The 15,654-nt window shown below is 37.1% G+C and overlaps 1 protein-coding gene across 8 annotated transcripts in view; it reads left to right on the top strand.

Moving 5' to 3' along the window:
* The first annotated feature begins 1,335 nt into the window (after positions 1–1,335).
* The window catches only part of TFB1M (transcription factor B1, mitochondrial), a 62,971-nt gene continuing 48,652 nt past the window's right edge, over positions 1,336–15,654 (top strand). For 4 of the 8 annotated variants that reach the window (XR_008654836.2, XR_010119191.1, XR_010119189.1 and 1 more), the window contains exons 1-2: positions 1,368–1,579; positions 4,538–4,689. Coding sequence is in view for 2 of the 8 variants with exons in the window: in XM_055267852.2 (XP_055123827.1) it covers positions 1,447–1,579; positions 4,538–4,689 (285 nt within the window). In the remaining 6 variants the exon portion in view is untranslated. Of the gene's footprint in view, positions 1,580–4,537; positions 4,690–12,941; positions 13,044–15,654 lie in introns of those variants that run through there. The other 4 variants (XM_055267852.2, XM_055267878.2, XM_055267867.2 and 1 more) reach the window with 4 other exon arrangements.

The following is a 15,654-nucleotide window of genomic DNA, read 5'->3' as shown; positions in this document are numbered from 1 at the left end:
CTTAAAAATAATAAGCTGATACTTAAGTATGGCCAGTGAGATCAGAACTCAGAAAAAACACAACTCAGGTTGTCTTCTCTCTGTACTTTGCTGTCTGACTCTGGGCATTGTCAAATGACTTCACCTCCCCTATTTCTTCACAGCAAACTAAGAATGATAATCTCATTCACATGGGACCATTGTGAGGAGTACAGGAAATAATGATATAACCGTGAAATAATGCTTTGTCAGGTATAGTGTGTTTTGGACAATAAGATATCTAAATCAAGAGTTTGTACTTTCAGTCTACATTTTGATGCCATGTTGGGCAAATCTCCTTACCTCTATGGTAGTCATCACTGTTTTTTAAAGCTAGGAGATTATCTCAGTTCCTTTTAAAATAGCTTTTATAGAAGGTGGTTGAGTTTTCCACTGGAATTTCAAAGTACTCCTCATTTCTATATCCATACCCATAGTTATTTCGTTTTCCATTAGCTTTCTTAAAAACTTACTAATTGAGGAACAAAAACTTTAAGATTCATTTGTGATCAGTGCAGCAATATCCAAATATAAGCAGGGTTAAAACAGCAAAATTCTCCCACCTATCAGAGAAACTTTAATATTTTTTTTTGCTTCTTTGTTTTATCTGGTATAACGGAAAGACAGAACTCATATTTCAGTCTTCTCTCTGTTCTTAGCTGTAATCCTAGCAAACCGAATGACCTCTTTACACTGGCCAATTATTCATCTGCTAAATAATTATAACAGCCACCACTGATCACGTGCGAGCTTACCCAATGCCATGCGTGCACTACGTTCTGAATGCGCACACCAGGAGATCTCTCTCATTTAGTGCTCACAATTTTGAGGTAGACATTAGGTCTATTTAACTGATGAAAAAACTGAGGCTGAACGAAGTTAAAAACCCGTCATGCAGCATCTGCAGAGCAGCGATTCTAAAAACACCTCACTGTAAGAAAGAATTGCTAACAAACAATAGCTTTGCCTCTAAGCACCCGCTTTTCCTCTAATATTCACAGACGGGTATTTAGAACTTCAAAGGGCCGAAGTCCTTGGGAACTTCAGGGCGGGAGTAAACCAGCTGCACCATATCTCAGAACAACTCCTCCGAAAAACCCCACCCTGTCCAGGCCCCGCCTCGTCCCGCCCTCCTGGGCGTTCTCCCCATAGCCCGCCCCGGAGAAGCCTCGCCCACCTGGCTCCTCCTTCGCTCTCACATGAGGAAGCCGCCGAGCACCCGGTCTGCCCTGCTCTCGGCGGGACGTAGCGCATGCGCTCTCAGCACGCCGGGATTTCCTGTCCGCGGTCATCCCTTCCGGTGTGGTAGATCTGACCAATGGGGCTGGCTCCGAGGCGGGCCTTAGGTCTCCCAGGTTCGTCTCCTGCGCGTTTCTTTCGGAGCGGTGGTGAAGGGCCCGGGTGAGGTAGGGGTGCTTGTTGGGTCTCATGGCTGCCTCCGGGAAGCTCAGCACTTCCCGTCTCCCGCCGTTGCCCACGATTCGAGAAATCATTAAGTTGTTCAGACTGCAAGCAGCGAAGCAGCTATCACAGAATTTCCTCCTGGACTTGAGGCTGACAGGTGGATGGCTTAGCAGTGCGCCCCGAATGTCTCCCCAGTGTCCGTGGGGGCTTGGGCCGGGGGGTCTTGCGCGTCCCCGCGGGCGGGTGTCCAGGCACTGGCCTGCGACGGGCTTTTGGTCAGGTTCTTCGACCTCTTTGTATCAGAAAAACTCCGGTCCCACCGCCCAGGAGACACGTGAAGTGCGTTGATTACTCACAAAACTCCGCGTTCAGGGGGGTGTAGCCTGCAGGCAGGCTGCATAGATGCCGAGCTCACTAGGGGAGGAAGGGTTCATGTGTCGTGAAAGGCGCTGGTGAATGTTGGAATCTGGGTCACTGTGAAATCAATCACTCTGAAATGGTACAGCACATGCTGACTGCACTTGCTTTACATGCAGTTTAAAGTTACCAGAATTTAAATTGAAGCGAGGATTTTATCAATAACTTGGTGAAAAGAGTATCCCTCGTATGATTCGTTATTTAAACGTTTACCTGTTCAGTCTAAGAAAGCCTCGGGGGCGCTAATATTCATTCATAAGTACATATTACACAAGCAATATTGTGCCAGTGCCGGGGGTAGGATACGGGCGTGAACAAGGCGGTGTTTCCTCAAGGAGCTTACTTTTAGCAAGTTTACATTCCCACACCTAATTGTTTAGAGTCACTTTTTATGAGATATAATTTATATGCAATAAAATTAACCAGTTTGAAGTGCTCGATTTGATGAGTTTTGAGGAGTGTATTAATATATATTCGTTTAACCACCATCACCATTGCTTAGTGATGTTCTATGAGATGAGGTTGCAAAAATATATTACAAATATGTCTGCTAAGTAATGGCTGGAGTACTTAGGTTTTGAGATTTTCATATTTCATTCTATTTAGTCCCACTTCAGAAGGTGAAAAGAGCAGTAAATCACACCTAAAAAGTTCATTTTCACTTAAATGAAGCACACTCCAGAAAACATAAAATGTTTTATTTCTTGGACATGTACTCTTTATTCTGCCTGTAGCAATATGACTTTGGATAAAACAATTTAACTCTTAAGTTTTCTCTTTTTTTTTTTTTTTTTAAGATGGAGTTTCGCTCTTGTTGCCCAAGCTGGAGTGCAATGGCATGATCTCGGCTCACTGCAACCTCCACCTCCCCGGTTCAAGTGATTTTCGTGCCTCAGCCTCCCAGGTAGCTAGGATTACAGGCGTGAGCCACCATGCCCAGCTAATTTTGTATTTTTAGTAGAGATGGGGTTTCACTATGTTGGTCAGGCTGATCTCGAACTCCTGATCTCAAGTGATCCACCCGCCTCGGCCTTCCAAAATGTTGAGATTACAGGCGTGAGCCACCGTGTCCAGTAGTTTCCTCATCTTTTAATTGGAAGAAGGGCCTACTACTTTAAAAGATTACCCACTCTAAAATTCTTTGGTTCTAGTAATAGCTAGTACCAGCCTTTTCTGCTTGTTATTAGCTACATTCTAAATATAAATCACCATTCTCAGGGCAGAAGTTATAGGTCTGTCTATATTTTCAAATACATTTTCTCATGAGCCTTTGTCTTCAGGAGTAAGTTTCAAATTCTAAATATTATCCACTCTTTCTATGGGAACCAGAGTTAAAGGAGATTAGGGTACTTCCCTGAGGTTAGAAGCTCAGGCAGAAGAGAGCAGGATTGAAATCCAAGCTCATTGATTTGATAGTGCTTCTTTAATATTCATTTGTATTTCAATGTGCCTGAAAAGTTTGAGAGCAGAGACCTGCCTACTGTTGTAGCTCTCCATTTTAAAGAAGGAGAATATTAAATGTATTCCATAATGTATCATTCCTGTTCCCTCTGAGAGGCACTGGCTTTAGGATTTATACCTGTGTTGAAGCCCATGACCTTGTACAAATAAAACAATAGTCAAGAAAACTGAAAAGTTAAGAGAAATGAAATTGGGATAGGAGTCCTTGGTTAACATGTAAGGATTAGGTGAGAATGTGTGTACATCGATCATAATAGGTAAGATTATAATAGGTCAGTGGATGCTAATTCCCTCCCTGTTAAAAGACTAAACCATTTTTGGATTGTTGAGAAACTAGTTTCCACATTTTAGCTGACAAAGGTATGTTGTTGAAAACAAGCAAAAATAGGACTGTGAACACTTAAAAGAAGTGCTGGTATGTTTTTAGTGACTAAATTTCCACTATCCTAGGAAGACCAGTTCCTTGGATTTCTATATCTCAAAGTCACTAAGACCAGCCCATTGCATGTTTTTCCAGATGTGATGACTGGTTGCACAGAGTCAATACTCTACTTTTTTATGATGTCTTAAGGGCTGCTAACTTGAATTTGATTAATTAAAAAATTAATTTTTCTGTATTAACATGCATGTGTGCAAAGCTTTAAAAACCCTCAACTGCTCAATTTAACTTTTTCCTGAAAATGACTAAGAATTCAAATTTCTGAAAATCTTACGATCTAAGAACTTATTGCCATTGCCATATTGGCCACCACCAAGATGTCTCTAGATAAAAATGAGACTTCAGCACTTTTTGCTTTTGGATTTCACTAGCAACACTGAAGATTCTGAATATGAAACTAGTATTGCTTATTCAGATATTCAATGTTCAATAACTATAGAAAAGTGCTGCATTCTTATCCAGTCTGTTCTTAGGAGTTGGTTGGTTTCAAATCAATTTGAAAGGAATTTGCATGGGACAGATAGAAACTACAATACTAGCTAAATTTAAGCTAAGAAACTTTTTCATGAGAATCCTGTTTTTGTTAAGGAACTGGTACAGTTCAAGGTGATGTGGTAGCGTATTCAATTGCCACTTTCATGTTTTTAGGTAGAGAGTTAAACAGTCAAATAAATATTGTACGTGAAGGATCAATTGATTGGGTAATGGCTGAATTTTTATAGAAGATTTTTCTCTCTAAATTTCATACGTTGAAATTTGCCAAGTTAATCGAGATAACTAAAACTCTTTCTCCTCTAGATAAAATTGTAAGGAAAGCTGGCAATCTGACAAATGCTTATGTTTACGAAGTGGGCCCTGGGCCAGGGGGAATCACAAGATCTATTCTCAATGCTGATGTCACCGAACTTCTGGTGGTTGAAAAGGACACTCGATTTATTCCTGGATTACAGGTGAGATGCTTAAAGTGTCTTCTTTAAGAGGCAAAAGCTGAATTTAAATCTTTATGCCATGATGCTTGAACCCCAAGATATCCAAAGATTATGTAGGTTTTTCCTCAACTATAGATCCCCAAGGCCCCATTCCAGAGATTTTGATTCCATAGTCTGGAGAAATCTGTAAATCTCCATTTTTAACAAGCACTCTCAGATGGTCTGTTGACTACACCTTGAAAAAACCTGCTTTATGCATTTATGCTAAACAAATTAATTGTCATGTGTGATTTTTTTATTAAGTCTACAAATTAATTGTCTTGTGTGTTTTTTTTTTTTTAAGTCTGCTAATAGCTGTGCATGTCGTGGCCCATTCCTTCAAAAATAAATAAAAATAAATAATGGCCAGTAATGACTCATTGGTATGACTTTTGAGAACTTCATTTAGGTTCAAAAAGCATTTCCACAAACAGAAGATGAGTAAGACATATGCATGCTTTTCATCATGAGAGATAATTCTGAAGCTTAAGCATTCTTTTATAAGATAAATTTTTTAAGTGAAAGAAGGAAGTTGTACTTTTATAGATTTAAGATGAGGTTTAAATGAAATGATACATGCATCTTTAAAATACAGGCACTGTTATTGTATGAGAAATGAGAGTTGAAGGAACTGGGCATGTTTCAACTGGAGAAAAGAGGCCCTGGGTAAAAGTGTTATACAGCTGCACATCCAAGGCTGGCAGTACACAGGATAAGCTTGTTTTGATCTTTTCTAAGAAAGAACTAAAACAAATAGATGGAAATTGAGGGAGGCAGGATTGAGGATTTGAACTAAGGAGGAACTTACTTTTTTAAAAATGCTGGCAAACAGTGAAATACATTGTATCAGGGATCTTGTAAAGGGATTTCCTCATAGGGGAACACTTACTGTCTTAAAGGCCTTTGTTTGATTCCTCCATAATTCTAAAACTTTAAAAGAGCCCTGAACCTTTGGCTCAGAAGAGAAGCAATTTATCATGCGACTATAATAGAATAATGTAGTTATCTACGTTATTACTTCCATAAAAAAGGACAAATTGATTTTAAATGAGTACATTCTAATACTAACTTGTGTATATATTAATGGAAAAATGTTAATTTCTGTCAGAACAGTTTGAGAAATTGTTTTTGAAAACCTAGAACTTTGTGTGCATGTATCTGATTTTTTTAAGAAACCTAGCAGTTTTTCCCTAATTTTGCTTTATCTAGTTTTTATGCTTAAAACAATTACCTAATATTTCCTTTTATCTAGTTTTACCAGTCTGTACTAACAGAATTGGTTTCAGATACTAAACTTTATGTTGAGATAGTCACATGGCACATATTCCTTGATCAAATGTGGAATTTAATAGTGATTTTTGTTTTGAACTGTGTTCTTATTTTAAGAATTACATATCAGTTGGAGGTGGACATCGGAATATTATTATTTTTGGTGAGATCATGAGATTATAAAAAGAAACTGAATAACTGTATAATCCCCTTCGGGCTTATTCGTGTAGCTCTTTTTGGGCATAGGGAATACTCACCTGACTTTTTTGCTCTTAAAAGGACTTCTTGTCCCTCATGTCTCCCCATTCGTTGGGTCTATTCTTATTAGGCTAGGGGGTGAACCAGATTTCCATTCATTCCCACATATTCTCCTCTTTGATATGAACAAAAGATCTTTGAAGGCAGACAGTTGAAAAGAGCGACTGCCGCCCTTCTCTTCTCAGTTTCCCCCAAACCCGTAAGTCGCTGTGTTCCTAACTCCAGCCTTGTTTTATCTCATTCAATTTATCATCATCTGACATACTGTATATATGTTCTTTCCATTTGTTTGTTAACTGACTCACCTGTCTGGAATGTAAGTGGGGTATGAGGGTAGAAATGTGTGTCTGTTTTGTTCCCTGCTGTACCTCTATCTCACATAACAGTGCCTGGCACATAGCAGGTGTTCAGTAAATGTCTCACATGAGAAACAAAAAGGTTGACCACTATTTCTGCATCTGTGTATATATATACACAGATGTAAATGTATCTCTCATATTAGATAATTAAATGTATCATTAAATAGTGAAAGTAAATATTCGTGTAGCATTGATAATGAAAAAGTTTTATGCTCTTTTTTCTAAATGTGAAGGCTGATTTCAAGTTAAATTACTCTATGGGAAATGTATATTTGACTTCTCATTTGTTTTTAGTAGAAACAAAATTAATTCTTAGTATCTTATATGCAGGAAAGGAATTTGCCTTAAAAAGAAATGTTGGGTACTAAAATATTAAATAGGCCTGTTTTTCCCCAGTAAGGAATGTTTCAATACGTAAAACTACTTTCTTTTAGAAGTACTAAATTAATCATAAAACTGAGTAAAAGCAGAAAGAAAGTGATCTATTTTAAGGATTCCCTTTTAGTGATTTCTAAGCTAATAGAATTACTTTTTAAAGAAATTGTAATAATTTATAAAATATCTTCTGGCTGAAAGCCTGTCGTTTGTAGCTTAATTCACTTCCTACGGTATTTTCATGAGGCAGTTTAGGGGAAAGAAAAACTGGTGCTAACATACAGGATTCATGCTCAGCATGTTATAAAGGTAAGAAAAACATGTCTAGTATGTTTAGTATAGTATAGTTTTGTGGTAAAGACACAGACTTCAGCATCAGACTGCCTGGGTTTAACTTCAGATTCTACTACTAGTTGGGTGACTTTGGGTAGGTAATTTTGTCCTCTGTGCCTCAGTTTGCTCGTAGGACTCATATGAGGATTCAGTGTATGCCTGATACTTAGAAAGCACTGAATAATATCTTAGTTATAAGTAATCAATTAAATTATTATCCCTATGCCTTGATTACCTCTGGTGATTAATGACTGATCAGGAGACTGCTAATCTGGAAAGAGGTATAGGAGGAAGTCATGTTATTCCATTGGAGCACTAGAAAATTCTCCAGTGCTATGGAAACACGGGCGTTTTTCAACTCATCAAACTTGCATTGGACACCTAGGGTTTCTTTTCTTAATGTGGTCACATTCTGATTGTGCATGTCTAGGTTTTTAAGTTTTTCGTTGTTTCTTGTTACATTTTTATGACTGACTGGATTCTCTGTGCTGTGGATAGGAGTGAGGATATTTCCTGAATCTCAAGGAGCTTGAGGCCTTAATAGGTTTTTCGTCTTTCTGAACTGGAAATAACTTAGATTTCCTGACATCTCGGAGAATTTGAAGCTTTGATAGGTTCTTCTCCATTTGTGAACTGGAGATAAATTCATAAATCACTTGTACCCCTTCAGAGAAGTGGTACAGATTTCCCCTCATTTTTTTTTTCTGTTTATTTTAAAGCAAACCTGTGCAACACACGGCCCATGGGCTGCCTGCAGCCCAACACAAATTCTTAAACTTTCTTAAAACATTATAAGATTTGTTTTGCATTTTCTTTTTGAGCTCATCTGCTATCGTTAGTGTATTTTATTTTATGTGTGGCCCAGGACAGTTCTTCTTCCAGTGTGGCCAAGAGAAGCCAAAAGATTGCAGCAATCTTTTCATATATTAAAAATAATAATTAAATTAAATTTCAATAATTAAAAATAATAATAGCTAATATTTATGGAGAGTTTATCACAGTAAATACTTTGTGATATGGTTTGGCTCTGTGTCCTCACCCAAATCTCCTCTTGTAGCTCCCATAATTCCCATGTGTTGCAGGAGTGACTCAGTGGGAGATGATTGAATCATGGGGATGGGTCTTTCCTGTGCTGTTCTCATGATAGTGGATGGGTCTCACAAGATCTGATGGTTTTAAAAATGGGAGTTTACCTGCACAAGCTCTCTCTTTTCCTGTTGCCATTCACGTAGGATGTGACTTGCTCCTCTTTGCCTTCCGCCATGATTGTGAGGCACCCCCAGCCATGTGGAGCTGTGAGTCTAAACCTGTTTTGTAAATTGCCCAGTCACGGGAATGTCTTTATGAGCAGCATGAAAATGAACAAATACACTTTGTTTTACAGCTTTGAGATACAACTGATGCTCAGTAAACTGCACATATTTAAAGTGTACAAATTACTGAGGATTTGTGTGTGTATGTGTGTGTATTTGAGACGTGGTCTCACTCTGTCACCCAGGCTGGAGTGCAGTGACACGAGCACAACTCAACAACTCACTGCAGCCTTGACCTCCTGGGCTCAAGCAGTCCTCCCACCTCAGCCTCTTGAGTAGGTGGAACTACAGGTGCACATCACCATGCCTGGCTGATTTTTGTATTTTTTTGTAGAAGTGGGATTTCACCATTTCTACATGGTGGTCTCAAACTCCCGGGCTCAAGCAATCTGCCCACCTCGGTCTCCCAAGATGCTGGGATTACAGGCAAGAGCCGCCGCGCCCAGTTAACTGAGTGTTGACGTATGTGTGATTGCATGAAACCATCATCACAATCAAGAAAATAAACACTCATCCTCATCAGGATTCCTCATGTTTCTTTGCAATCTATCCCTTCCTTCCCCCTTTACCTATCTCAGACAACCACTAATCTGCTGTCACTATAGATTATTTTTTATTTTTCAGAATTTTGTATAAATGGAATCATACAATATGTACTTTTTTTTTTTTGGTCTGATGTCTTTTACTTAGCATAATAATTTTGCAATTCATCCATGTTGAGGTGTTTATCAGTAGTTTGCTCCTTTTTATTGCTGAATAGCATTCCATTTTATGAATACACCAAATTTGTGAATCTATTCACCTGTTGATAGACTTTGGGTTTTTCCATTTTTTGGCTCTTATACTGTAATAAAGCTTTTATGAACATTCATATGCAAGTGTTTGTGTGGATACACACTTCCATTTCTCTTGAGTAAAGACCTAGGAGTAGAATATCTGGGTCCTGTGTAGAATATCCGGGTCCTGCGGTAGACATATATTATACTTTTTACAGAAATACCAAATTGTTTTATAAGATGACTGTGCCGTATGACATACCAGTTGTACTTCAGAGTTCCCGTTGCTCCACATGCTTGCTCAGATTTGGCATTGTCAGTCTTTTTAATTTTAGCCATCCTAGTGAATATGTAATGGTATCCTCTTGTGGTTTTTATTTGCATTTCCCTAATAGATGATAATACTGGACATATGATGTGCTTATTTGCCATCTTTGTATCTTTGGGGAATTATTTGTTCAAATATTTTTAGTACTTTTACTTTTTTTTGTCTTACTGAATTTTAAGAGATATTTATATAGTTCAGATGTGAGGCTTTGTCAGGTACAGATTTTACAAATGTTTTCTCAGCTGTGGCTTACCTTTTTATTTTCTTAACAATGTCTTTTGAAGAGCAGAAATTTCATGTTTATGAAGTACAGTTTATCAGTTTTTTCTTCTAGATTTTATGCTTTTTATGTCTTATTTTTAAAATATTTGCCAAACCAAGATCACTAAAAATTTCTGTTTTAATTACATATAATTAAATATATAATTATATATTAATATATAAATAAATACATATTATATATAAATAATATAAAATTATTTTATAATCTTAGCTTTTACATTTAAGTCTTTGACACATTTTGAGCTAATTCTTGCATATAGTGTGAGGTAAGGTTTAGGTTCTTTTTTAATACCATTTTTTGAAAATACAGTCTTTTCCTCATTGAATTGCCTTAGTACTATTGTCAAAAATCAGTTGATTTTATGTGTGTCAGTTTATTTCTGAACTTCCAATCCTGTTCTATTTATCTATAGGTCTGTTGTTTCACCAACGGCCACCTGTATTTATTACTATAGACTGAAGACTGAAAAAGCCTTCATTTTGCCTTCATTTTTAGAAAATATTTTGGCAGTATTTTGTTTTATTACTCTAAAAAAGTTGCTCTGCCATCTTCTTACTTGCATTGTTTCTGACAAATCTTTTTTCATCCTTGTCTTTGTTCTTTTTTCTCTGGCTGCTTTTGATATTTTCTACTGTTTTTTGAGCAGTTTCATCATGATGTGCTTACAGTAGCTGTCTTCCTGTTTCTTGTGTGTAGAATTCATTGAGCTTCTTGGATCTGTAGGTTTTCCTGTGCTTTTTGTTGTCTAATGTCTGAAAATTGTTGTTTCATCTATTTTCTCTGTTTTTTTAAATTGGTTTAAGGCAGGAGAATATGCCTGGTCCCTTAGACTCCATCTTTGTCGGAGTAGGAAGTTTCAGGATTCTTCTTAACCATTAAATTATGTGGTGGTTTTGAGGAATTTTTGGAGAGAGAAAGTAAGTCATTGTATTGTTAGTATTGCCTTTGGTTTTTTTTTTTGTTTGTTTCTTTGTTTTTTGAGACAGAGTTTCGCTCCTGTTGCCCAGGCTGGAGTGCAGTGGTGTGATCTCGGCTCTCTGCAAGCTCCACCTCCCAGGCTCAAGCGATTCTCCTGCCTCAGCCTCACGAGTAGCTGGGATTACAGGTGTCCACCGCCACGCCCAGCTAATTTTTTGTATTTTTAATAGAAACTGGGTTCCATCATGTTGGCCAGGCTGGTCTCGAACTCGTGAACTCAGGTGATTCACCTGCCTCGGCCTCCTAACCTTTGGGTTTTATAGGTAAACACGATTATTTCCACTTCATTGGCATAATGGAAAATTCATGGGATTGAGCATCAAATAGTCTAGTGACCAAATCTCAGATATGCCACCTACTATCTTTGTGACCTTAAGCTTGCTGTTAAGCCTTTTTTAGCTTCAACTTTCTCATCTGCAGCATGGGAATAATAGCTCTCTTCTGTGGATATTGAAAGGATGGATAGAAATGGATGTAAAGAGCCTGGCATAATCCCAGTAGCCAGTAATAGTTGCTATTTTAATTATTCCCCTTCCAGTCATCTTATTAAGAGACGTATGAGGTAATGTCAGCATCCAGGCAGAAAGAGCTATTTTTAATTAGAGATAATGAAGTTTTGAAATTCTTTAATCTCTAACAATTTTTTTAAAAAGGAAGATTGCCTACCTTGCTGTTGTGACACAGCTATTTACTTTACACATGTAACTTCCTTATTTTACCATAGTTAATCATAACATAGACAAAACTCAACAAATAAGCAAAAAGTGGCTTACAGCCAAAGTGACTTTTTAGTCCATACAAAGTAGAAGTACAGAGATCAGTGGTAGAAGCAGGCCCACTGACAACTGTAAGAAATAACAGTTGTTACAGTGACAGAAAGCTATAAAAGACAAATGTAAACACAGAAGAAACAGTAATAATAATAGGGTAGCAAAAACACCTTCATAACTACTGAGGCTGTTATTCTAAAGATAACAGTAACCCTAGGTCATCAAGAAAAGGGTGAAATTTGCTTCAGTGTTCTTGGCCTAAGGAAGAGGATTCTGCAATATAGTTTAGAAAGATTTTCTTCTATATGTTTCTTATTTTAAAATATTAACACTTAGGAATAAACATTTATTGAATAGAAAATTTACTAAATCAAACATCTAATTCCTTGAGGAGGCTGAGTAAATGAGTCTGTACTATACCTAGGTGTTCAGGTCCTGCTTAAAAAGCAAGCAAGGGAGGTGGGGATAGAGAGGTTGGTCAACAAGTACAAAGTTATCATTAGATGGGAGGAATAAGTTCTGTGCAATACCGTTCCATTGCACAATAGGGTGACTAAGTTAATGACAGTATATTGTGTATTTCAAAATAGCTAGAAGAGAGAATTTTAAATGTTCTCACTACAAAGAAATGATGAGTTTGAAGTGGATATGCTAATTATCCTAATTTTATCATATCATTGTACACATGTGTACAAGCATATCATAATTAACATCTGTCATTATTCTAAAGGCAACAATGACCCCAGGTCATCAAGAAAAGGGTGAAATTTGGTTTAGCGTTCTTGGCCTAAGGAAGAGGATTTTGCCATATAGCATCCCTATACATTGGCCTAAGGAAGAAGGTTGTAGAGTTAGCATACCTATACATTGTGTACAATGTAAAATGATAAAATTAGGATAATAAGCATATCCACCTCAAACATTTGTCATTTATTTGTGGTGAGAACACACAATTATTATGTGTCAATTAAAAATAAAACAAACAAATAGAATAAAATCCGATATGGTTTGGCTATGTCCCTACTCAAATCTCATCTTGAATTGTAGTTCCCATAATCCCCATGTGTTGTGGAGGGACCCAGTGGGAGGTAATTGAATCATGGAGGCAGTTACCCTGATGCTGCTGTTCTTGCGATAGTGAGTAAGTTTTCATGAGATCTGATGGTTTTATAAGGGGCGTTTCTCCCTTTTGCTCGGCACTTTTCCTTGCTGCCGTCATATGAAAAAGGATGTGTTTGCTTCCCCTTCCACCATGACTGTAAGTTTCCTGAGGCCTCCCCAGCCATGCTGAACTGTGAGTCAATTAAACTTCCCTCCTTTATAAATTATCCAGTCTCGGGTATGTCTTTATTAGCAGCATGAGAATGGACTAATACAAATCTAATATCAAATTTAAAAAAGAGAGTGAAAGATTTGATAATGACATTGAAATGTCCAACAAACTTAAAATTCCTATAAAAATAATTTTAGATATTTGTAGTATCATTTAAGATACTAGTGGTTATGTGATTTGTTTGTTTTTGCTCTGTTCATAAATTTAAAATACCGAGAAAGTCTGAAAATGGACATTTTCAATACAATTCAAGTTATTTTACATACTAAAAAAAAATAAAGCAAGCTAATTGACATTTTGACATCATGCTGTACTCCGTCTAAAAGTCTGAAAAGTCTGTCGTAACATCTTAATTTTTTAATAAATAAATAGTAGTAGTCTTCTATATGTGTTATATATAAGAATACAAATTTTATCTTTCAGCTACTATATTTTATACTATAGATTCTTATCTTCTCATACAGTTTGCTTAACAGTTTTGCCCAGCCCTGTTACAAATGTTTATTCAACAGCATTTGGGCCCTACTGTGTGGCAAATCAGGAAGAAGATAATTAATGCAACTACAGTGTTGGCTGCCATAAACCCCTTAAATGAGAAGGTGACATAAAATACACAAAATAGCTGTTCATTGTAGTATTTCATCTTTCTTAAGGAATTGATAATTTTGTGTAAGTTCTAAGAATTGCATAAATTCTTTCCTCATCCAGTAAAATCAACAAAAAGCTGCCTAGCCGAACCACAATTACTTGCCCCCTGCAGAGGAGCTTTCACTAAGACTTTGGTTAGAGGAGAGATTTTTTTAAATGGCCACAGAAAGAATGCGTCTACATTTGTGTTGTAACTTTTGTTAAAGGCATTGTTTATTACATTGTTTCATGTACCCTTTACAAAGCATAATACCAGGGAAAAAAAATTATCTCTTGGAGTCTTGGTACAACTACTATTGAAAAGCAAAAATTATATGTTTCATTATATAAATCACGAGAGCTAGCCGTCACGATCGTTAGGATTGTTAGCTCTTGTGTTTTACATACATGCTTTCCCTCTTCATGGTTTGGTTTTCGGTTTCTTCTTTTATAGCCTTATGTAATGATGCCTTTTACTCTAGACTGGCATACATCTCATTTTGGAAGAATATAGAATTGAACACTAAAATAAAAATGAAAGAACAGTTTGAGAGTGTCTGTAAAAATACTCATTTGGCTGTAATCTGGTGCCTGCATTTGTGATTGGCTGTGCCTTTAAGCACATTCTGTGATAACACCTCCAGGGTTTTGAAGTATAATGTTCCATTGTTATTCTTGAATGCATATAATAGTGATTTTTCCCACCCTTCCACCATACCCCATGTATCATTATGGTAGTGAAAACATTTCTGCTATTGGTTGGCTAGAAGGTCTTCATGTGTTATTGCCTAATACCATTTGAAGTGTTTAAAAGGGTACTGTCTAGAATCATAATATCAATTTAGTCTGTCTAGCACTTTTTCCCCATAATTGCTTTAAGGACTTCACATAAATCTGTTAACATCAGCCTTCATTCATTCTGCGGTGGGGAGTTGCAAAGTAGATCAAGCTACAAATTGTCAAGAAGGAGGTGCACCTTTTAAAGTGTGGGGAGGATTTGCTTTGTCATTGACTGAGATCGAAAAGTGAATGGGAATCCAAAAGAAATGTAGTTTGAAACCTAGGAAAGGAGCTGGGTATGGTGGCTCACACCTGTAATCCCAGCACTTTGGGAGGCCAAGGCGGGCAGATCACTTGAGGTCAGGTGTTAGAGACCAGCCTGGCCAACGTGGTGAAACCTCGTCTCTACTAAAAATACAAGAATTAGCCAGGCATGGTAGCGCACACCTGCAAACCCAGCTCTTAGGGAGGCTGAGGCAAGAGAATTGCCTGAATCCCAGGAGCAGAGGTTGCAGTGAGCCAAGATTGTGCCACTGCACTCCAGCCTGGGCAACAGAGCAAGACTCTATCTCAAAAAACAAACAAAAAAGAAAACCTAGGAAAGGAAGGTAAATTTATTTGTATTATATTAGCTTTTAGATATGCAGTTGTACCTGTCAGTGTGGGAAAAGTTAACGTTTCAAATTAAGTTAATGTCAAGCAGCCAAATTTCCATTGTTTTCTTGTGTTTTAGTCCTAACTACTAATTATTAAATACTTTCTATATATTGACATCATGAGACATAAGCTATTCGTTCTGCCTCTTTGTTTTTGGCGTGCTAATTTGTTTTAACTTTGTGAAACATAATTATAGAAAAAATTTTAGCGTTTTCCATTGACGATAAGTGCTATGATTAAATATGTGGTTTTATACATTAAGAGCATGCTGCATAGAGAGCTGTCTCTTTTTAAATTTTTAGTATATTGAAATCGTTATATTTTCCAAGATTTGTTGCCTGGAACTCACCAGATCAAGTTTTAGTAACTAGTGGTAATTTAAAATAATCCATAAGTACATTAATATCAGAGGCATGCAATTATTTTTGCGAAACTCGTGGCTAAACATATCAAACTAGATGATTTCCAGACTTGGTATGTTTAGCCTTTTACCAATAGAGGCATTTCA

This window comes from Symphalangus syndactylus, chromosome 2, assembly GCF_028878055.3.
Source record: "Symphalangus syndactylus isolate Jambi chromosome 2, NHGRI_mSymSyn1-v2.1_pri, whole genome shotgun sequence".
Taxonomy (NCBI): domain Eukaryota; kingdom Metazoa; phylum Chordata; class Mammalia; order Primates; family Hylobatidae; genus Symphalangus; species Symphalangus syndactylus.
This window is presented reverse-complemented; position numbering and strand designations above follow the sequence as displayed.